Here is a 22595-nt window from a genome sequence, read left to right as displayed (position 1 = left end):
CAGGGCCTAATGAGGAGTCCTCTTCAATTAGAGGGAGAAAGAAACAGAGTATATTTGACTGCGACGGCGCTACACAGCATAGGAGAAGAAAAAGGGTAGAGAGACAGGGAGGGAGAGGGGCGGAGAGGCATTCAGGCAGCTCCGTGTCTCTCTCGCGCGTGCTCTCTTCCCAGTCCCCATACTCTCTTTTCTTTCGAAGCCCACAAAGTAGAATAACCCTCGTCTCCTCGGTTTCGACGCCCGACTCCGTTCGATTCCGGCAGCTCCTCCGCTGTCTCGGGGATCCGATCCTCCGTCGTAGCTCGGTACTTAGCTCTCTACACCTCGTTTCCGATCTTGTTCCTTTTTTGTTGTTTCTGATTTTCCCCTTCTATACGAATGCTTATGGAAAGTGATCCGCTGGATTACATGATTGTTGATGGATTTGATCGGACTTTAGGGCTTTGTTCCGAATGCTTTGTCTTCGCCGATCGGAATTGGTTAAATGCCATCGATTTCTATGATCTTGATCGATATGGTTTTTGATGAATGCGGCATGCGCGGTCTAGATTTGTTTCTTGTCTGGTTGAGTTTGCTCTCAACTCACATTCTTCGTTTATTGTCCTTTATGGAATGCTAGGTTTTGGATTTCTTGTGTTCGTGCCCCAGTAGAGTTTGGTTGGGATCTAATGGACCAGGTTAGAAGTAATGTGCTTTCCCTTCTTCTGGTAGTAGAATGTGATGTTTTGAGTGATAATGTGAGGATTTTGGTCGCAGTACGAGAAGGTGGAGAAGATTGGGGAAGGGACCTACGGAGTGGTGTACAAGGCTCGAGACCGTCTGACCAATGAGATGATAGCTCTGAAAAAGATTCGCCTGGAGCAAGAAGATGAGGGAGTTCCCAGCACAGCCATAAGAGAGATCTCCCTCTTGAAGGAAATGCAGCACAACAACATAGTCAGGTAGTGCTCTGCCAGCAATTTTTTTTTTGATTTTCCTTTGTGCATCTAATTTAACTTTGTTTCTCTTTGCCTTAGTTTGTGAAAATTTTATACTTCCATTAGAAGAGGACATCAAGTGAAGAAAACATAAATTGTTTGGGAGGTCTGCAGAGCTGGATCATTTACTCTCTATAAATGAATGTGTGTGCACGTGTGCGCTTTCTGATGGCTTTGAAATGATAAATCTTGGCAATTATTAAAATGCATTGGATATCAGAAGCTTCAGAAATAGAGAGCTTTGATGATCTAGTCTTCTTTCAAGAAGCACATATATTGAAAAATATGGAAAGGAGAATAGGCATCCAATGGATTCATTTATTGGTAGAGGCAATAAGTTAAACTTTTGGTGTTTGGCATTTCAAGTCTTTGCAATTGATGGCTTATCTATGCAATGATCATATCTGTCTCGATTAGCATTTGCTAACGATCTGCTTGGTAAATACCAAAGTAATCGTATGTTGGCTCATAAAAATGGTATTAAAAGGACATTACTTGCTGTTTGGTCTATTGCTCGTTGAATCTAAGAATTACTTTGTAGGGTCTCGCACGAATTTAATGTCAAAAGTAAAAAAAAAAAAGTTTGACACAAGGCCTTATAGAGAGTTGTAATGCCTTTAGAAAAAGCAAAGTTATTTTTTGAAAACAGTTTTAGGAAGAAAATCAACAAACCATGTGGGAGATTATGAGACATGTTGACTTATATTTATATGTACCTATATATCAATTTTGGTAACTGATATTGATTAGCTGCGAATTTCAGGAGGTCCGATGGGCGACTGATGATGACTATTAGTGGGAGTCATTCTATTTGGTCCATTTGATCAACGATCTTCAAACGTCATAGATGATAGCATAAATCGAGTGTCTGATGGGTTGTGGTGCTAATTAGGGGGTCTATGTGCTAAATGCTTTGAGACAGGTTTGAAATTATGCCTGCTATACATCCTGACATATATTTGTCCCACCATAATCTGGTCAATAAACTAGAAAGAGAGAGACTTAGGGAAATCAGGTAAATCTCTGTGATGCGCATTTGATGTCATTGATGGGACCCATTTTATTGACTTTTAGGTAGGTATTATGGGAAACTATAAGAATGTTGAGAGTGAGATCTGAATACATCCTTCTGCTGCCACTCTATTCTTTTTTCTTTGTTGTGTTCTCTTTTCCCCTCAAGGTCTAAATGATGGCTTAGGGTGGGCTGGCTACAGACTCTGATCTTACCCGTTGTTGCTTACTCAAGGGTGCAAGTACTGCTTTTATTCCTTTCCCCACCTCAATTATTATAATCTCAAAGTAGGTTCATACATGAATATCATGAGTATATGTATATACATACGTACGTACGTACGTACGTACATATATTAATGAATTACAAAGGATACATATGTACATATATACATGTTAATGAATTACAAAGGATGTAGTGTAGCTAGTCTTTTTAAGCTTAATTTCATGCTTTGAATAATCCCATGAACAAATTCTAATTAAGAATTGCAGGTATTTTCCCTCCCTCCGGGTCACTTCCCCTCAACTTTCTGATGAATTTGCGGTCAAAATTAAATTCTGAGAATTAACCTTCCAGTGAGCAAATTATTATGAATCATGCGCCTGGCATTTTTTCAGAAATTACTGCCTGAATCACATTGCTATGACCTGGTATGTTGGTTTTATAAGTTTGTAGATAAAGAGATTGATGGATTACAGAACGTTGGACCATGTTGAAGTATATTTCTGCTGTTTCTAAGTCCAGTAGATTCTGTCACTCTGTCCAGCATCACAAAGATTACTAGGGAGTTTCCTGTTGTAAAAGGACAGTTATCAACACTATTAAGGTGGAAAAACATGGGCCAGCTAGACTAATGGTTGCAAAGTAAGAAGATTTGGTTTTATGATGTCATTCTCTAAGCAGGTATTCATGGAATAAAGCTGGCCCCAGTACTGGATAATAATTGACTTGATTTTGTACTTTTAGAAGTATAATGAGATGTGGCAAGGCAGTTGGAACTTAGAATCTTTGCTGCTGTGGAGAATGAGAGATAGCAGTTAGGATATATTGGAAACTATTGATTTTGGGAGCGCTATATCAAATAAACAAGTCTTACTATATTACAAAGAAAACAAGATCCAGCCAAAAGTTTTATTGCACTTGAATTGCTATATAAAGTGAGACAGGAGAACCAAGCTTTTGGTGATTTCATTGTATTGATAAGTTGCTCTTGATTTTACTTTCCTGATGAGATTATATAACGAAGTCATAACAATATATTTACTAACACTCTAGATGGAATTTCTTGTGTCAGGAGGCTGCTGTTGGTTTAATGTTATCCTAATATTATCTGGTGTTTTTCTTCTCTGAATCAATATCTTCTTATATGGGCTAAAGTTGTTTGGTGTCTGATTTGAGAGTGTTGAAGCTGTAATTTCTTCATTGTTAAGTTGTTGCCTATTTTTGTTATAGTGTGACCCAAGTGTAGGGGAATAGATCTGTGGTAGTAAAGGGACTTTGTAGTTTGACCGATTCTCCATCACACGATAAATGAGGGCCATCAAAGTGCAACACCTTATATTAAGTGGGGTACTGCCACTCATCAGATCTAATTTACATGGCTGTCATATTGTCCGAAGATAACTTGGTCAAGTTTGGATATCAAACTAAATGCCAATTGTCTAAGTTGTTCAAATTTTACGGTCACACTTTGACACTTGAATCAACATCATACAATGTGGAGAAGGTGCTTTCATAAGAGCAAGATTGCTTATGAATGTGGTGATCTTTTGTAAGCCCCATGTTTTGGCCAAAAATTCCACATACTTTATGACTCTTTTGGCCATATTTTGGCCTCAGGGTTGCTCAATTGCATGGCAACTAAGAAAAAGAAGAGGAATTGAAAGATGCAGTTCTAGTATCTAAGGTCAAGCCATTATTCATGGCCAGAATAAAGAAATGGAGTTGCATTCATTGATCAGACTAACTAATCCTATTCCGGAACTTGAAACTGATTGAATTGTGGTTCACAGGATCTTGTCACTTGCTTTAGGTGCCTTGGACTTATAATTTTAGGATTTCAATTCAAACGCCCTTCTTTCACAGCTTTCTGATCTATAACTAATTGGGAGAAAACACTGGTTGTTTTAATTTTTACTCACTATTGAGGGCGGGAGGGGCTCTACGGGGATTTCCTTACCTAGGGGTATAGAGGGATCAGTTATGTCTTCTCTGTATTGATCATTTGATTGATTATAAATTTCCTATGTTGCATCTGCCTTTTTGAAGAAAAAGTTTAAGGGAAAAAGGTAGTATGAATTAAAACATTTATATTATGGAATCATGATATTATGTGTATCCAGATACATGTGAATCAATAGCTCTAAATTCTATTATGTGCAATTTTGGCAATTTGAGGTGAATCCATAACAAAGCATCCTTGACATGTGTCCGCCCTTAATTTCTATTTGAAAACCAAAAACTCCCCAGCATCTCAGAAAATGGTAATGTATAAGTCCCACAGTGTTATTTACAGGTCAATATAGCCATAGTAGGTGATGTGGGGCCTGATCCATGTAAAAATGGAAAAGTACCCAAAATTATTATGTTATATGTTACCTATAACATTGAATATTGATATCAGCCAAAACATAGAACTAGTTTAAGAATCTACAAGGTAGAGTTTATCTATTCCACTTATGGTTAAGTGTAATTTAACTAGCAGAATGGGTTAGGGTATTTAGTTGGTCTCTTTCTTGACTAACCTGATTATTGCTTAGAAGGGTATCAGCCCTTTTGATCTTCCAGTGAATCCGTAAATTTATTAGCAAGAATCAAGGTTGGAGACTTATGTTTTATGGATTAGAGTGTTAGGAACTTGGGAGAGTCTCCATTTTAGTAGGAGATCTGAATACTAAAGACCCTTCTAGCTGTGTGAATCAGCTGGTTGGCTCTCATATCTCCAGGCCAGAAGAAGCAGATGATATATGGGAGATTGGAGATCTTTTCTAAAGTCAACGTACCATAGGCTTGAGTTGGAGTTTGTGTCAGTGGGCTTCAATGGTCACGTAGAACTGCATTAATTTTGAAGTACTGCCTAGTAAACTTAAAGGAGGAAGGCTCTTCAGAAGGCAAATGCAATGACCTGCAACCTAAACATATACGAGCAGCTAGAAATTCATGGATGTGACAACAAGTATAGTTCTTGAGAAGGTTTATGGCCTCACTTCTGTAACCAATGATCTCTAGGGCATAATAAGCAATAATTTTTTCTTTAATTGTATGAATTGCAACTAGTTGCTATAGTTATGTATAGTGAGAAGGCTCCTGCCTTTGACAATGACAATCCCAGGAAGACTCATCATCTAAGTTGAAGCCTTTATAGAGCAAAGAGAAAGATTGACCATCTGGTGCCATCATAATCTTTTCCAGACCAAACCTTCAGAATATTCCCAAGTACCTGAACTTTTCTTTTCCTTTTTTTTTTTTGCAGTCAAATGTTCATATGCTAACTACATAATTATGGGTCTTTTTATTTAAACTACACTGCTCAATTTAGGCCTGGCTAGAAGCCATACATTTAACAAATTTATTGAATTTGATAAAATCCTCTCAAATAAGCATAACCTGCCCGATAATGAATCCCTTTCCTGAGTGAGTATAAAATGATGCAGAAAAGATGCTTTTTTTGTATTTGTCTTGGCTGTTCCTTGCAACTCATAAGCTACAAGAAATTTTGGGTATTATGTCATTGTTCACAAGCTTCAGTTCATCCGAATCCTGGATATCATTTAAAAGTCTGAATATTTAAGCTTATTATATGGTTTTGTGTTTTGAATTCTTATTTTTGACATTTACAGTCATACTTAAAATGGTTTATGGATAACAGGTTGCAAGATGTAGTTCACAGTGAGAAACGGATTTATTTAGTTTTTGAGTATCTGGACTTGGACTTGAAGAAGCACATGGATTCCTGTCCAGAGTTTGCTAGAGATTCTCGTCTAATTAAAGTGAGACCCTTTTCCTCTTATAAATATGCATCTTATGTTGATCTATTTTACAATCGTCATTGTGTGACTTTTTGGTGGTTATCTAATGGTTCCATAAATTTTCTTGAAAGTTCTTGTGTCTAGTGATGCTGCTCTCTTTCTAAGAACTCTCGCAGCAGGGATTGCATGGTAGAGTGTTATACTAATATGAGTCATCATTTGTAGTTATATTTATTTATTTAACATTGTGAAAGAATTTATGCTTCTTCATTAAGTTTGAGGTAGCATGCTAGAAGAATCGACCTCCCCACCCTCCCCAAAAAAAGGTTTCTGGAGTATATCCAAAATGAACAATGTCTTTTGTCCTAGGAACAGAATTTCTCACTAAAGTAGTTCTCTTGGTAAAATTGTAATTGAATATTATTTAGTCAATAAATGACTTGTCAGTTTTGAGCTTTAAATTATTGTGAATCTATGTTGAATTCATGGAGACACTTTTGTTTTAATTTTATCTAGAAAATTCACAGCTACCAATCATCTTGAACTCAAGATTGATCTGGTGGTTTGTACATAAATCAATCATAAACACATACTTGCAGCAGATCTTTCAAGGTTTCTAAGCATAAGGAGTGAATTAACGTGGTTGGTAGTGACAATATATCTATACTCATGGATAAATAGAGCCGCCTGATAGAGATTAATAATGCATTCCTCACTAAACCATAGATATATCCTGTGGTTTAACTCTTGCTTTCTCTCTTTTGCAGGCATCTCTTTTAGATATGCTGTGGCATTACCTTTTGCCATTCTCATATGGCTCTTTGCAGGACAATAGTGATTAATAGTGCATTTTGGACTGATGGTAGAAAATATATCGGTCATTTTATCTCTTTCATTTTTTTTCTTTTCTTTTGTAGACATATCTCTATCAGATACTCCGTGGCATTGCCTACTGTCATTCTCATAGGGTTCTTCACCGGGATCTAAAACCGCAGAATTTATTGATAGATCGCCGCACAAATGCTTTGAAGCTTGCAGACTTTGGGCTAGCCAGGGCTTTTGGCATTCCTGTCCGGACATTTACTCATGAGGTGACTCTATCCATTGCTAATATTTTTGCCATTTTTCCATAGTTTTGACTTATTGTTAATTAGATCAGATGTAGGTAAGTAGCATATGCTTGGTTTCTGACATAAATGAGTGAATCATATTTGCATAGACCATCTTCTCGAAAACCTCTATTCTGAGAAGTAACGAACTCCATCAAAATTAATGTAGCATTGCTGGAAATGCTATTTACATGTATTGCCTTTTCTGTTGTAGATGTTTTTTTTTTATGAGTGCATTTTAGGAGTCTGACCTTTTATTCCTTGCAAATGCATTTGCATGCACGTGCAGGGACATACATGGATGTATATATATATGTACATATGACTGTTTAATTATGTTTCTATGGAGATTTCGCATATTCTAAAATTCTTGCCTTTGTTTGTGGTATAAGATTCTTACTCATCTCCTTTGGGTGCTCTTTTCAGGTAGTCACACTCTGGTACAGAGCGCCAGAAATCCTACTCGGATCCCGGCACTACTCCACACCTGTCGATGTGTGGTCAGTTGGCTGTATTTTTGCTGAAATGGTGAATCAGAAACCATTATTCCCAGGAGATTCCGAGATTGATGAATTGTTTAAAATTTTCAGGTGTCTTTATTAAATTCATGCTTATTTGCACTTTTTATGTTACTCTTGGTCTAATACCTAGCATACTGATTTTTGTTATTTTTGTTGCATTATATTTTTGAAGAGTACTTGGCACCCCAAATGAAGAAACTTGGCCGGGGGTCACTTCCTTACCTGACTTCAAGTCTGCTTTCCCCAAGTGGCCTCCTAAGGTGTGAAAGAATGATGTGTTTGCTTTCCTATGCTGACTAAAATTTATTCTCCCAACGAGCATTATGAAATCATAGAAGATATATGTTTAGTTTCTAGAAATTATACATGTTTGGTCTACCTTGTGGTAACCTTGGGTTGTGGGCCATCTTGTGCTATGATCAGATACTATGACATTTGTAACTTGCAAAAATGATTGGATTGACTTTTCTAAATTTTAATCTGCTTCTGCTTTACATGCTTTGTAGGATCTGGCAACAATGGTCCCAAATCTTGAACCTGCTGGAATTGATCTACTCTCTGTAAGTCATGTCGTCTTTTGTGAACTGATATGTTAATATTCCAAGGTAATTAACTGAAATATAAATACAAGCAGAAGTTGTGTTTGTCATTTGATAATTGCCAGCTTTAAATATAGGCCAGTTTCTCAGATACCAAAATATAGGATTGCATTAGAGAATTTATGCAGTCCAAATGGGGTCATTGACTTAAATACTGAATGATGATAGCTCTCAAGTGTAGCAATTGAACAAGATTTTTGAGGAGTGCACCACCACCTTCACTATAGTATAAAATCCTGACCGGATGTCTGATAGTCTCCCGGATATATAAGGTCATGTTTGTAAATAATAAATGTACTCTAGCTCAACTTAGATATTTCTTCTCTCTTCATGTAAGAGAGACAAGAAAAGTTTATGAACCAAAAGTGGGAGTCCCATTGTCATCTAGCATACATTTGATAAGATTGTAATCTTGCAGTCACCATGGCCGGAGCAAGGGGGAGCAACTGTGTGTGCCTTAAATTTTTGCATTTTACTGTTTTAGAGTCCAAGGGCATTTGCCCCCCGAGAAAGTGGTGTTTGATACGAAAGAGTGAAAAAGGCCAAGCTGCACGGTGGAATTTTTGTTCGTTAGATACATAATTTACTCTTCTAGTTAAAATTTGTGGGATGTTTTTCATTCATGCCAGTCATCCACAGTGCAATGCTTTAATTAATCCCAGATGTCCAAGGTCATGCTGTTCCCCGCACGCATAAAATTCTTTCCATGCCCTACACTTTATCAAATCTTTATCCATTCCCAAATCTAAGATAAGCAAAGGAGGAAATAAAAAATTCAACAAACTAGTTGAGCCCAATTTGGATAAATAGTGAGCTCTTCCTTACTTTTTTTTTGATGATTTATCTTTTGGTGTGTAATATGGTGTTATGTACTCTATGAAATTTCCAAGCTAACTTGCACACATGTATTCTTAACAAAAAAGAGTTACACACATGTACAGTCTTATATATTGTTCTCTAGTTCAATTTTTTATTCTATGATATTTATAGAAAAATTAATTTTTATTTTTAATTTTGTTGTTTTCCCTCTGAAATCACACTACCAATGGTATAGAGTTTACAGATTAATTGATTATTAAACAACAAGCCATCTTGTTTGTGTTGATTGTTTTTATGGAGGGAATTGTTTTTCCACTTTTTATTTTTCCATCTTTCAGAAATAATTAATTTCTTTTAAATTTTTTATTTCGCTTTTTTTTCTTTTATCAACAACAGACTAATTTCAATCATTTTTTAGAAAAATTAAGATTTGCTCTTTGATTGTTTAGTATTGGTTAAAGTTAATTATTACTAACGCATACTAGCACCGCGCCCTCTGGATAAAAATCTCGGCTTTTCCGCTAGAGATCACAACTAAGGTTCACCGAGCCGGTACCGGAATCTATACCGGTCCGCGGACGGGTCGGTACGGTACTAGTTCAGTATTGTACCGACACGGTACACTTGGGCGTTCCGAACCAAACCAGCACGCCCATTTTTTTTAAGTTTTCAAGTTTAATTAATTAGTAATCAATTTTTTTAACTTTTTTAATAATTTTAAGTCTAATTTGATTTTTTTTTATATTTTTTGGTGTTTCTATGATTCTGGTTTAGCTTAAATGATGCATCTTGTTTTAAAGTAATACAAAGCATAAAATGATTAGTGAGATGTTGCATGCTACAAGAAACAACAAGAATATCCTAAAATTAACTAGCGAGATAAAAAATATAAAATAATATAATCAATTACATATATTTAATGTATAACATTAAATATAAAATAATATCAATATCTAAAATCTCGTCGAGTGGCGATGCCTCTCGTAGATATCCAGATCATAAGCATAGTCAGAAGGTAGATTAGCGCACCGCTCTAACTAAGTAGCGTTGTAGTCTTGTATGTTCATTCCATAAGGAACACGTCCTAAATTATAGGCACTCTCGGATCTATTGTTGAAGCTTTGGCTCTGAGAGGTATCTTCTGGCTGATAAAACGGCTATGAAGGAGCCCATCCGAATAAGACAACTAATTTTTCATATTTTTTTATATTCATTACATATTTTTATTTATTTTTAAATTAAAAATAATTTTTAAATGTAAATATTTTAAAAAATTAATTTTAGCTCAGATCCATGTACAACCCAACAATGGATGCTACATATATTTTTTTAGGTCCGTGGGCATGCATCAAAGGTTACTTATTTCATAATTTTTTCAAATTTAGGCCTAGAACAATGCGCGCATAATTACATCAAAACTTGAATAAATAAACACCAAATTTTGCTGCAGAGTAGCTTGTATGTCCCTAAATACACTTCTAATTTTACAGTTTTTTTGAATTATATTTTTTATATATTTTTTTCTTTTTTAATTTGAATATGCATTTTTAATTTTTAAAAAATATATGAATCTGAAAATTAAAATTTTATATATCATCATGTAGATCATCCATAGATCTACAACATATCATAAAATCAAGCCGAAATCGAAAATTTTGGCATGATTTTTTATTTTGCAAATTTCGAGCTATTTTTTGAAGCCCAAAAACTAAAGAGAATGAGATAGGGGAGAGGAAGCATACTTTATTTAGGCTTGGATCTTCCTTCAATCGCACTGAATCGGTGTGATTTTGTAAATTAGGAAGAAGGGGGAGCCGGAAGACCTCTAAATGTTACAGAGAAGAAATGTTGGGAAGGCCTCGGGCATTCTCAACATCTTCTTTTAACAAAAAAAGAAAAGGGTGAGGGGACCCGGTATCGAACTGGGCCGACTCCAGTTTGCACCGAGTTCGAACGGAACCAGCTGGTTCCAAACAGTTCTGGCCGGTTTGGTCCAGTTTCTTGCCCTTTTCAGCCAGATCGGGGCCAGTCTCGATTTTAATAGGCGAACCAACCCAGTCTCTGTCCGGGTCTGTTTGGTCCGGTTTTGCGGACCTTGATCACAACTATCTATTTATTTTTTTTGTTATGATCACAACCATTATCTGTGCTCCTTGTACATGCATTGCTGATCACTAAGAAACCGAAGTATTAGGTTGGTGATCTATCCGATTCTGAACCACTTTTGGAACCCTGCTGTTGAACCATCATAATTAGACATCTGGGGTCATGCCCATTCGTTTCTTTATTCAGAGAGATACTTTGCTAATAATGGTAACATGCTATACTTAAGATGTTCTGTTGCTAATTATCTGATTGATATTCATGGCTGTCAGAAAATGCTTCGCTTGGAACCAAGTAAAAGAATCACAGCTCGGCAAGCTCTGGAGCATGAGTACTTCAAGGATCTTGGATTGGTACCATGATCGACTCTTCTCCACTGTACATTTTATCATCAAGTACATCAGATGTTTTGCAGCTTTATCATTGTATTTCTGTGAGGTTTGTGATTCGTTTGTTTTCATTTCTTCATCCTGCCTTCTGGACTTCTATGGCGAGCTGATGCTTGGATTTTCCTCTGATAGCATGAAAGCATCCCCTCTTTTCTTCATACGGGTTTGAGGATATCCTTAGTGTCATTTACTATGTAGATTTCTGGCTTTCGTGCTGAAATTATGGTAAAACACATTTGAAGGACCAAGGTATTCAAAAACTCCCTGTTCAATTCCAGTTGCAGCCAAACAACTGTGTATCACTACTTTAGTGATGAAAGTATGCCATTTCGGTTATTGATCAAGTTGCAGGAGATTTGCAGTACGGTTATTGATTGCGTTGCAGGAAAACTGAGTTATTCTTTCTAAGCGTCGACCTTTGCTGAGAAGGTTTATCAAGGTGGTTTCTGAACTTGCTTGATCCCAAGCATTTGGAGTTTGCTTGATGTTGGTCTCGTCCAATTAAACTCATACTTGGCCTAAAATTAGGAAATTGAAAATTTATGCTTGGAGTAAAATTTTTGAAATTCATATTTTTTCTCTTGTTATCGGCTTTTGTGTTTATTTTTTGAAGCCTTCCCATTTTGACAACATCTAAGAAATTTCTTTTTTTAAAATTCAAAAAATCCAAATTTAGGTTGGGGGAGCAAATTAAACTGAATACCTTCAAACAGAGCCAAAACCAAAAATGAAATTAAAATATTATATAGTGTCGTCGAAATTGTTTATTCTGGGACCATTTGATTTATAAGTATTAAAATGATCTCTTGATCTCATCTGTGGAGTACCCAGCTTGGGGAGCTTCTGAAATCTGGAGGATATTCCACAAATATTGGACCCTTACCATCATAATAAGCTTTTATTTGAAACCATTTTAAAATCAGGGAATTAGGAGTCTTGCGCTGTGAGCAGTAGTTCTAGAATTTTGCAGTTTGGTTCTGTCAAGCGAGTTCCTTCTCTAATTCTGAATCGCTTTCAAGAGCAGTTGGATCGGAGGGCTAACTCGTGCCTAGTTTGGGTTGAAAATAGACAATTTGAGAGCATGCAGGCACTCAATTTGAGAGCGTATAACAATCGCTCCTCTCTTTCATTGGCGGGTCTCTTTTAATCTTCCCACCGCTGCCTTCCGCACCAAGTGTTGTGTTCGCAGACCTTGGTGTCGTAAACAGCGTTATTGTTGGTGCACTTCACGAGGGTTATGCGGGTGACGGGCGGCCCCTCCCTTCCCTGCTGAGAGCACCGGTGCTTCGTCACGGTTTTGGATTTTGTCGGTTGGGAATTCGTGCGCTTCATCACCACGTGCTCTGAGCCGGGAAATGAAAAAGGGCACGGAATCAAAAGGTGTGAAGCTTTTGCCTCGAGTAAATAACGGATGTCAGGATTTGTAATCACTATTCACTACCATCCCCTAGGATAGAAGGATCAGGGCAGAGCGAGAAGCTGCAGCACCTTTACGCAGCAAGACAAGACTCAAATTGACAACTAAAATAAGTAATTACTTGGAAGATCTAAATGAATTCATGGATTGGAAGATCAACTCGAACTTTTCTTTTCGCGTCGTGCTCCCGTGCATATAGAGAGACCTGTCTTTGTTCATGTCTTGTTTATAAGATTTTGACATAAGAATGACAAGCAGTACTTGCTAATTATGGGATAAATTACAAGGCATAAATTACCAGAGTGTTTAGAAAGCAAATTTACGAATTATTTTCACTTATTCCATGTGGATGTAAATTTGAATCTTTAAGAACATCCCTAGAGGCCTTAGCAACCAAGCCTATCTTCCGTGCTAGTAATTCTTAACCTGCTAGTACCACCAAACTTTGGGTTGGATTGTACTACCCTTTGCCACTTTAGTCAAAGACGGGAAATCAATTCTGAAGGGCATCGACTCTTCTTTTGAATCATGTTTCTTAGTATGCCATTCCTGCAAGCACGAGGTTCCATCTACTCAGGGACCAAGCTTTTGGCCCAGGTAGAGTGGAAGGTGTGTGTATAAGGTAGGGTTTGGGCTTTAGAACCTCTCATCATTCTGAGAGGTGGGGGAGAGAGAGAGAGAGAGTGAGAGAGTCCTAACCTGTTAGTAAATTCTCATCCGGTTGTACTGGAAGCTTGCGATCAAATTTGTCATAGTTAAGGTTTGAGTCTAAACCTTGGGTGCAACTTTGGCTGTTCTAATACTCTAGAGCAAGTAATAGTCCAAGTCCATCACAATGCGTTATAGGTTTCACCCTGTATTTATGGATTTAAGCTACTCTTACAAAATGCTCCCCATGTCCACATTGCATTGTTGATGGATCACTCTCTCATAATAATTATCGTATCACGTATGGTCAAAAATGTCAAAATATTCTCCATTTTCCCGATCAACATAGATCCTAGTTCTTTGTTTGGATATCCCTTGCCGTATTTTTCCTAGTGCCTATTTCGGGTATTCCTATAGGAATCGAGGACAGAGAGAACGGGCGTAGGGGAACAAAAGGAGGGAGGAGAGATAGAAGGTGGAGGATGGGTGATGGAGGGAGACGGAGATGGCGGAAATCAGAAAAAATAAGAGAGAGAGAAAGAGAGACTGCAAACTTCAGGCTGGGGGTGTTGTGTTGATATAGGCTATGCATGAGGGCTATCCAAGCCACAAATCCAGCAGAAAATCCATTCCAATCTTGCTAGATTACTCAAATGGATCCTTAGTTTTACCAACCAAAGCTTTTGTGTGTTCACCTAGGCCATCCATTTCATCCAACATTTAGAGATGCAATATTTTGCCTGTTGCCCCTGACGTAAATACAGGAGGTTTATGTACTTAGAGAACAAACGTACTGCCAGGCAGCATCTGCACTTTGCAGGGTCTTTTAAACAGTATGGGTTTCATTCTACATTGCCAATGGATCACGTATAGGATCTGCAGCAAATAAAAAGCTTCCAAAAGAATAGGTAATTCCTAATGCCAATCAATTCTGATAATCCACTCCCTTGACCTGAGACACCAGGTCATCATTTGGTAAGGCTGTGAGGCACCAATCATCCAGGCAAAAAGTCTGTTGTACTATATGGAACAGAAGTATTGGGGAGATTCACAAGGGTGCGCTATTCAAGGGTACAATACAAGTTCTCTGTGTTTTTTTAGTGTAACCCCTTACTGCCAGCGGCTCGCATGAGAGAGTTTACCAATTTCTAAACCTGCTATTGCAGGAAAAAGAAATATAAGCCCATAGTCAGCATGGAACTTATAAAGCCGAAGAATGTTGACGATCAAATAGGGCAATTATGAGTGCAAAACTCATAAGAGAAACTCTTTCCAGAATGGAACCCAACAATTTCGATTGAAAATGTATGTCTTAATTACACAAATTGGTTAAAAATTGAAACAGCACTAAATAAAGAAAAAGAAAAAAATGGCTAACCTATTAACAAAGGAAAAACTTCAGCGCTGGAATATGATTCGATCAATGTCTTGCAGGCACCATTGGATGATAGGCAGTCTCTGCTGCTTCTTACCTTCTTTTCTTAGTGATGGCAGTGGTACGAGTTTCTGCATCTTTCTTCACGAAGCTCCACCAAAGATAAGCTAGGGGGATGGCAGTAGCATGCCGCAAATCATGGGCATCAACAAATGCTTTGGATGGGGGGAACTCATAGTTCTCCAGAAGCATGACAAGGATGCCTCCAATCAGAACTGTCCACAATTTGAGCCATGAAGGATGACGAGTTACGGCAGCCCATACCACCCATAGGATTACCTGAGCGATGTCCATTGTGAAGCAAACTTTCATGTTCAGCCCTGATAGAAAATTCGGAAAAAAGAAACACAAAATGAAGTATCTGTTTATCTGTCAATGCCTTAAAATGTCAAATGTTCAAGTGAGGGAAGATTTAAACCAGAGGTTGCATCATAATACATGCTCTGCATGGTCATTACGAGTCACAATCTAAGATCCATCTTGCACACTTAAAATAGTTGTGGAAGTAAATTGCTAACTAGGAGAGCAGACGCAATAACATAACTCTTCTTGGCAATTCTTCCCATGACAAGTGGAACAAAGAAGCAAATAAAAGGTTCTCCATTCATGAATTGTAAAACAGGACTGATGATGTAGAAGCAGCTAAACATAAATGTGTTCCATGTATGAGTGCAAAACGAATATTAGAATCACTTTGCTAAGGCTGAAAGAGCGATGAAATATCATGGATTACGTTTGACAAGACTGAAGCAATACAACAAAAGAAAAGGCATTTGGAATGTAAAGAACCTAAAGCCTTCTATCAGAACCAATTCACCAGATATTGATCAGATATGCACAACTTCAAATTGGCCCTCGAACATGGAAACAAGTGTTGAAGATACATGGAAACGGTCTCAAAGGACTGTTTTTTTAGCAGAATATCTACAATGCGCACCTCAGCCATAAGTTTTAGTGACAGATAAAGCCTCACCATAGTCAAGTTTGTAGAAGTTGAGATACAGGATGTGCGTTGTCACAAAGGCCAGTAATGGAGCTGCAGCTGTAACCCTTTGAGCCTCACCCTTGACATTAAATGTCCGCAGTATAGCCAGAATGAGCGAGTATCCAAGTAAAGCCACAGCAAATGAGATATATACCTTCTCTGTAAGATCAGAATTCCTGCAGCATATAAGATAATTGCATCAACATTATGTAGTCAGAAATTATCATATTCTTCAAAAATTTGCTCGCTCAAGTCATGAACAGAAGAAATTTAATAGCTCACCAACTATGAAAAATAGCACTCCAGAACCAGGCATTCATTGACAAGAGCCCATAGATATGCCATAAGCCAGTAAACTCATAGTATGGCCTCCTACTTTGAGGCGTGCGTTCCAACTTGTAATATACTAATCGGAAAAAGGATAGCCAGCCATTGAACTGAACTACAAGAGTCAAAGCTGAGAGGGCAGCAGAAACAGGCACCTGGATGGAAACAGCTTTGATAACTGTATAAAAGATAAGCATGGACGTAAACATGAAAACTTAGAACATAAAAAACATCAACATAATTGTGAAAAATTGAGGAGTGAATCTCTGTCACAAATTAAATGAATGACCCACCTGAAACACATGGACGTGCTTGGAAGGCCATTTGCCATAATACTTTACAGGTTTGAGACCAAGCGCTTCCCTTTCAATTTCTCGTTGCATCATACAAAGATATTGACAGTAGCTTCTGCATCTCCACTGTTTCCACTTCAAGCGCAGACTGTACAGTTGCTTTTTCATAGACAATGTATTCTCTCCAGATACATCACCGGATGATAATTGGCAATATTGAATGGAGTTGTTCCCAAAGGATCCGGTCTCTTGACATTGTTCCGCACAGGCTCTGGCATCCCAAGTAATGTCAAAATAATAAAAATAGAAATTCTGTTACCTTCTCATAGTATTCTCATAGTAAATCAGTGAGACATCACAGCAGGCTGCAATAAGTTGAACAAGATGGATGATATTAAATAAATTTAAGGCCAAATTCTTGCAACACATCACCTAAGACCCTGAATCCTTTAATTTTCATATCATGTGATAGATCTGACTTGCTAAAATCACTGAAACTATAAGTTTTTCAATGATTAACACCAGTTCTGATTAAAGATATTAATGAACAATACTTTGTAGGTATATTCATTTCTACTGTGATGTAGACCAAATATCTTTATCAGCATAAGATATGGAAACCATACAGGTGCTCTCAGTGGCAGTCTGACACCATAACTACAGAACAGCTGAGCTGTATAAGTCATTTACCACTACCACCACAGCTACCAAAGAACTCATAAAGTAAAAGGGGGAAAACGAATTGATATGGGGTTCTGTCTGTGGATGAGCTACGCGGTTAAGAATTTTAATATGCCTAAGTCTCAACAGAATCGGTTGACACAGTATTTTCTGTACTCATGGTTTCAAGCTCTGTAAATTATACACAAGCTTTTTTTTTTTGAAAACCTAGTGGTTATTTACCACCACTTAGGGCCTGTTTGGATTTTCTTACAAGATTGGGCTGAAAATCCTGTAGGATTTGTGGATTGGGCCACTACAACCACCAAGATCACAGGCTATGGACTGGGCTAAACATTTTCCTTTTGTATTCACGATGAAGACACCAAACAAGTACTTAAACATATAAACTTGAATTTGAATGAACTCTTGAAAAAGTTAAAAGAAGAAAGGAAGAGGTGAACTAGAGATGAGCTTCCTCAATTGCTGCATAAATGAAATGCCGATGAGACTTAAGAGTGGCAGCAATTAAAAAGATAGGTACTACTAACCTAGCACAGCTAAACATTTCCATGACATACTAATTCTTTTATAAATTAAAAGGAAGAATCAGTATTACCAAAAATGATAAATATGACACAAAGTTTGGAAGCTGACTGATGATATATACATTTAAAGCACCCCCCACCTCGCCACACACACACACACACAAAAAGTTTTCTTTTCCTCCCTAGCATGGCTATCTTTCACCAATGATTATGAAAGAAATGCTTCTAGTTATCAAATTCTTCAACACAATTAGAGGCAGAAGCATGAAACAAAGTATCCTATTTTAAATCCTTGAAAATATATTTCTTGGTTCCACCTGCACGATTAGGCTATTATGAAATAGTGAATCTAATTCCGGAACATAAAGAAAGCTCTGACCATAACAATGTTAGAGGATTCTAAAACAACCAAACTGATGATAACCAAAAACAGACGAATAATGATTCCCCACTAAGCTGTTAATGATGGATGATCCAATAATCCCCAATAAGTCACCAACAAAATCGACACTGATGATACCAGAAAGAGACGCACATCCCTGTGATCTCCTACACCTCATCTGTTTAACTATAAAAGCCAGGATGTTCAAACAAATATTCCAAAAGTGTTTCTGGAACTGTAGAAGGATCAAATTAATTGAACGGCAAAATTGAATGAAAACCGTAAGATCTATGAGTCAGATTAATAAACATGATAGCTGTCTTTATTTTGTGAACAAGGAAAGGCGAGGCATGGGATTCACATAAAAAATCTTGCAAAGTTGCAACATTCAACTTCAGTTAATAAATTAGCTATGAAAAAGTTAATGCTGTGCAATTCTATTTTTCCTTCCTCACTTCACACGAAACTTTCACCGAGCCACAAACAATCTATCAAGCTTGGGATGTTCTACATATCCATTTTAATGATCGAAACCATATCGCACAATATAACAGAAACTTTTTTAAAGAAACCATTAGTCAATCTCGGAAAGAGAGCTATTCAGCGATAAAGATAAGATACAATCATCACAACAATTTCAAAAAGGAAGAACAAGCTGAGATCGTAAACAAATATTCTTAATCAATTCATCCAAACAAAAGAACGAGGAACCAACTCCGTTCTAAAAAGGACATAGAATAAAATCAAGAAGACGACATACTGGTAAAGCGGATCGGCGTCGCCTTCGCTGGCACCGATGGCTTCAAAGATGCAACCCAATAACACAACCAGCAAGACCCAACGGCCTGACATCTCTCCCAAACGAAAAGAGAACACGCCTATGCGGGATCAAGAACTGGAACCAGACAAAGAAAAGAACGCCAAGCGAGAATGAAGCGACGGAGACGGAGATATCATAGATTATATATAGAAAGAGAGAGATTCGGAGAAGGTGGAGGAATTACCGGAGTTCTTTCCTTTTCTTTCGATTCTTGAGCACGAGGGGAAGAGAGGAAAGAAATTTCGAACCTTTTATATAAGCTTAGGTTTGGGTTCGTTTCACGGGGTCCCTCCGGGCTTTTTGGGGTTGTGCAGCGCAGGCTGGTAACTGTTAACTGGTAACTAGGTGGCGGACGGACGTACCGTGCGCATCAGGGTCTTGGAAGCAGTTCCTGTAGGGCCACGTGTGCATTGTCAAGCGGGACAGGGGTGTATCTTGTGCGCGAAACCGCCACAAAAATGATAGCACGGTTGGAAAGAGGGTTAAAATTTTACCAAAATGATGCATATTCGAAATACGTGGACATCGATTAAATATGAAAATTGGATACCCTCTGTCTAATTTGTCTGATGAAGTCCATCCGTCAGTACTGAGGTGGTGCTAGGATGACGTACTCACGTATGGGGTAATCCGTGGATCGGAAATGGTATGAGTAAAAGATGTCTATCCGCATGAAACATTTCTTGGTGGAAGGAGAGCCCAATGAAAACTGCTATAGGTTTTCTCTCCTCTCTCTCCTATTTTTTAGCAAAAAAAAAACACCATTGGATCATCACTAACAGCTTTGAGAACTGTGCCGGCGGATGAATGACAGGACTTTGGAGTGCTTTCAGATCTGTGCAGTGGGTGATCAATGGTGGTTTGGCGAGAAGGAAGGTTGATCATGCTTCCGCGCGTGGAAGACACAACCCGGTGTCTTGGCTAAGGGCCGGGTAACGCAGATGTCCGATAAGATGGCTCTGAAATTAATCATCATCTTAAAAGATTGAATGCCAAATTTAGTAATGTAAAATTAGTTTAATGTAAATCAGTGGTTAGAAAATTTTGGCTCACATATTAATACCAAATCCTCCAAAATGTGTGTGTATATATACGTATATATGGTTCAAGATCTCAGATAAAAATATGGTACATTTTCATTAAAAAAAAAAAATTCTGCATTATTTGTATTGCAAGAGAGATAGTGCATTTTCAGTTGAAAGTTTTAATTTCATGTACGGCCATCATCAATTTGATTTTTTTTTTGAAAATTACTTTGACCATTGGTTAGATGTCAACATTTACATCTCGGTGATTTTGTTCGGTTCTAAAGCATAGAGGTATATGGTTTATTTCAAACTTTTCTACTTATTTATTTTTTTTAATGATAAAATTGGATTTTATTCATATCAATCTAAAGTAAATACGTCTGTGTAAATGAAAAAAATAAAATATATGATTCTTAAATACAGGTATAAGGTTTACATTTCTCTATTGGTGACAGATGTTTGGTTCTCTTATCCTTTGGCATCAACCTGACTGTTGACTGCCGAAAATTAACTGCATTAGCAGGGGCTAGTGGTGCTGGAAGAAGTGCAGTAGTTCAACTTCTTGCCCGCTTCTGTGAGGTAAGAGTAAGATCCTCTTTTATGAGGTAAGATGTTGTTCCACTCAAACTTATCTATAACCTTTCTTTGTCCAGTGCAGAAAAACAGAGAGTATTGAGATGAGATATTATGTATTGGCAGCCAACTTGAGGTATACATAACTATAGCAGGGGAAGAAGTTCGTACATTTGATAAAAGAGAACAGGCTAGGGTTGAGTCCTTAGTGAATCAAGTCAGTCTTGGACGTCCACGGGTCAATTTAGTACATTTTTTATGCCTTATCTGACCTATGGCTATGGTTCTGGTTGCGAGACCTGATAATTCCCTTCTTCATTTTTATTAGATCTTTTTAACGCTTAACCATTCCTTCATTCCATAGATTTTTTTTTTTTTTTTGTAACAGTTTGATAAATTTACGTCGCAGGATCCAGTCCTGTTCTCAGTATCCGTTGGCTACCAGATGAGTGTTGAAAAAGAAGAATAAAAGAAGAAAATTGTATTTCTGCTTGTTTGTTACAATGTACATGAGCAGCATTTATATAGACTCGAAGGTTGATGAAGTTTGATAAGGTCGACTAAGTTTGGCACAATCAATCACAAATCAATCAAGGTGAAGTTTGGTAAGACCGGCTAAGTTTGATACAATCAATCAATTAATGGATTCTAACATTTCCTTCAAACTCAACATGGTAAAGTAGACACCAATTTCAGTTTGGAAACAAGAGATCAAAAGATGCCTGAAGGATATGCTTTAGTAAAAACGTCCGTAAGCTAATCAGTCGTGGAAACTAGATCACAAATGTACCGAAAAACTAACGTACTAGATCTAGAGTAAGAGTAGGAGCTGCTGAAGTTTAGAGCGAGACCGCGCCTGCCAAGTTTACCTTCGTCAAGCTTTTGATGGTACGGTTGGACATGCTGCTGTTAGGGTTTGGAGCAAAACCGCGCCTGCTAAGTTTATTCACCAAGCTTCTAACGGTATAGTTTGACGCGCCGCTGCTATTTTTTTTTTAGAGTTAAAAAAAATACTATAGCCATGAGGATCCAAGTGGGCCGGCGGCATCACCTTCAAATTGAAAGTCAAACAAAAAATAATGAAAAAATAACAAAAAAAAAATTAAAGAGAAAAAGAAGAAAGAAAGAAAACTAGAATTTTATGAGGATCTAGATGAGAAGAAGGAGGTTTTGAAAGCCGCCGAGGTCGAAGCTCCAGCTATCCCCCAAACGAGGCAGGAGAAACAGCGAATCTGCAAGCGACGACGACGACCACAGAAAAGTAGAAGAGAGGACGACAACAAGTTACGTGATCGGTGGCTCTCATACCATATTGAAATATTTGGAGAAGAAGAAAAAAATAAAAGAATTGTATTTCTACCCGTCCGTTATAATATACAGGAGCAACCTTTATGTAGAGTAGGAGGTTGATGAAGTTTGGTAAACCGACTAACTTTGGCACAATCAATCGATCAATGGATTTGAGCTAATAGCTGTGGTTCTAGTTGCGAGACCTGATAAATTCCTTCTTTATTTTTATTAGATCTTTTTAATGCTTTTTTTTTTTGTAACAATTTGATAAATTTCCGTTGCGAGATCCAGTCCTGTTCGGTTGGAGCATATGGGCTACCGGATGAGGATGCCTACAAAGATGACATAATAAAGGCAGCCAAAGCCTGCCATTGCTCATGAATTCATAGTATCCCTTCCTCAGGTCGATACTAATCAGATTCATACATTTTGGAATCCTCGTCACCCCTTCTCTTCCATCTTTGTATGTATTATAAAACCATCTATTTGATTTAGGGATACGACACACTAGTTGGTGAACGTGGAAGCCTCCTCAGTGGTGGGAAGAGACAGGTAATAGTGTCAAGCTACATGATGATTATTAGAATTAATGGTTTCACTTTGCATAGAGTTCATCATTCATGATTAACCTTCATTCCTTTTGCCAACACCAAATGCAGGTCTAATGGAATGGTCTAAAAGACTCTTGGAGA

The 22595-nt window shown here is 37.6% G+C and overlaps 2 protein-coding genes across 2 annotated transcripts; one reads left to right on the top strand and one right to left on the bottom strand.

The window, feature by feature from the left end:
• On the top strand, nt 1-11837 carry LOC103716855 (cell division control protein 2 homolog A). Its single transcript, XM_008805034.4, has 9 exons — nt 1-305; nt 620-677; nt 757-941; nt 5858-5978; nt 6875-7048; nt 7493-7656; nt 7760-7847; nt 8094-8147; nt 11381-11837. The coding sequence occupies exons 2-9, from the start codon at nt 669-671 to the stop codon at nt 11468-11470; spliced, it is 885 nt and encodes a 294-aa protein (XP_008803256.2). The 5' UTR covers nt 1-305; nt 620-668; the 3' UTR covers nt 11471-11837.
• Nucleotides 11838-14829: 2992 nt separating this feature from the next.
• Nucleotides 14830-19307, bottom strand: LOC103716856 (post-GPI attachment to proteins factor 3-like). Its single transcript, XM_039122719.1, has 6 exons — nt 19197-19307; nt 18953-19087; nt 16603-16873; nt 16265-16464; nt 15971-16158; nt 14830-15317 (listed from the first exon to the last, which is right to left on the bottom strand). Exons 2-6 carry the CDS (start codon nt 19042-19044, stop codon nt 15031-15033), a joined length of 1038 nt encoding a protein of 345 aa, XP_038978647.1. The 5' UTR covers nt 19045-19087; nt 19197-19307; the 3' UTR covers nt 14830-15030.
• Between the last annotated feature and the right edge of the window lie 3288 nt (nt 19308-22595).

This window comes from Phoenix dactylifera, chromosome 2 (assembly GCF_009389715.1).
Source record: "Phoenix dactylifera cultivar Barhee BC4 chromosome 2, palm_55x_up_171113_PBpolish2nd_filt_p, whole genome shotgun sequence".
Lineage (NCBI taxonomy): Eukaryota > Viridiplantae > Streptophyta > Magnoliopsida > Arecales > Arecaceae > Phoenix > Phoenix dactylifera.
Note: the sequence above shows the minus strand (reverse complement) of the source record. Positions and strands in the feature narration are given on the sequence as shown.

Excerpts from the sequence above, each read along its gene's own strand:
- LOC103716856 (XM_039122719.1), bottom strand. The coding sequence starts at position 19,044 with ATGTCAGGCCGTTGGGTCTTGCTGGTTGTGTTATTGGGTTGCATCTTT. Across the intron at positions 16,465-16,602 it reads AGCACGTCCATGTGTTTCAG|GTGCCTGTTTCTGCTGCCCT; the intron begins GTGGGTCATTCA and ends GTTTCCATCCAG. Across the intron at positions 15,318-15,970 it reads CTTCTACAAACTTGACTATG|GGCTGAACATGAAAGTTTGC; the intron begins GTGAGGCTTTAT and ends ATTTTCTATCAG.
- LOC103716855 (XM_008805034.4), top strand. Across the intron at positions 5,979-6,874 it reads GAGATTCTCGTCTAATTAAA|ACATATCTCTATCAGATACT; the intron begins GTGAGACCCTTT and ends TTTCTTTTGTAG. Across the intron at positions 7,657-7,759 it reads GAATTGTTTAAAATTTTCAG|AGTACTTGGCACCCCAAATG; the intron begins GTGTCTTTATTA and ends ATATTTTTGAAG.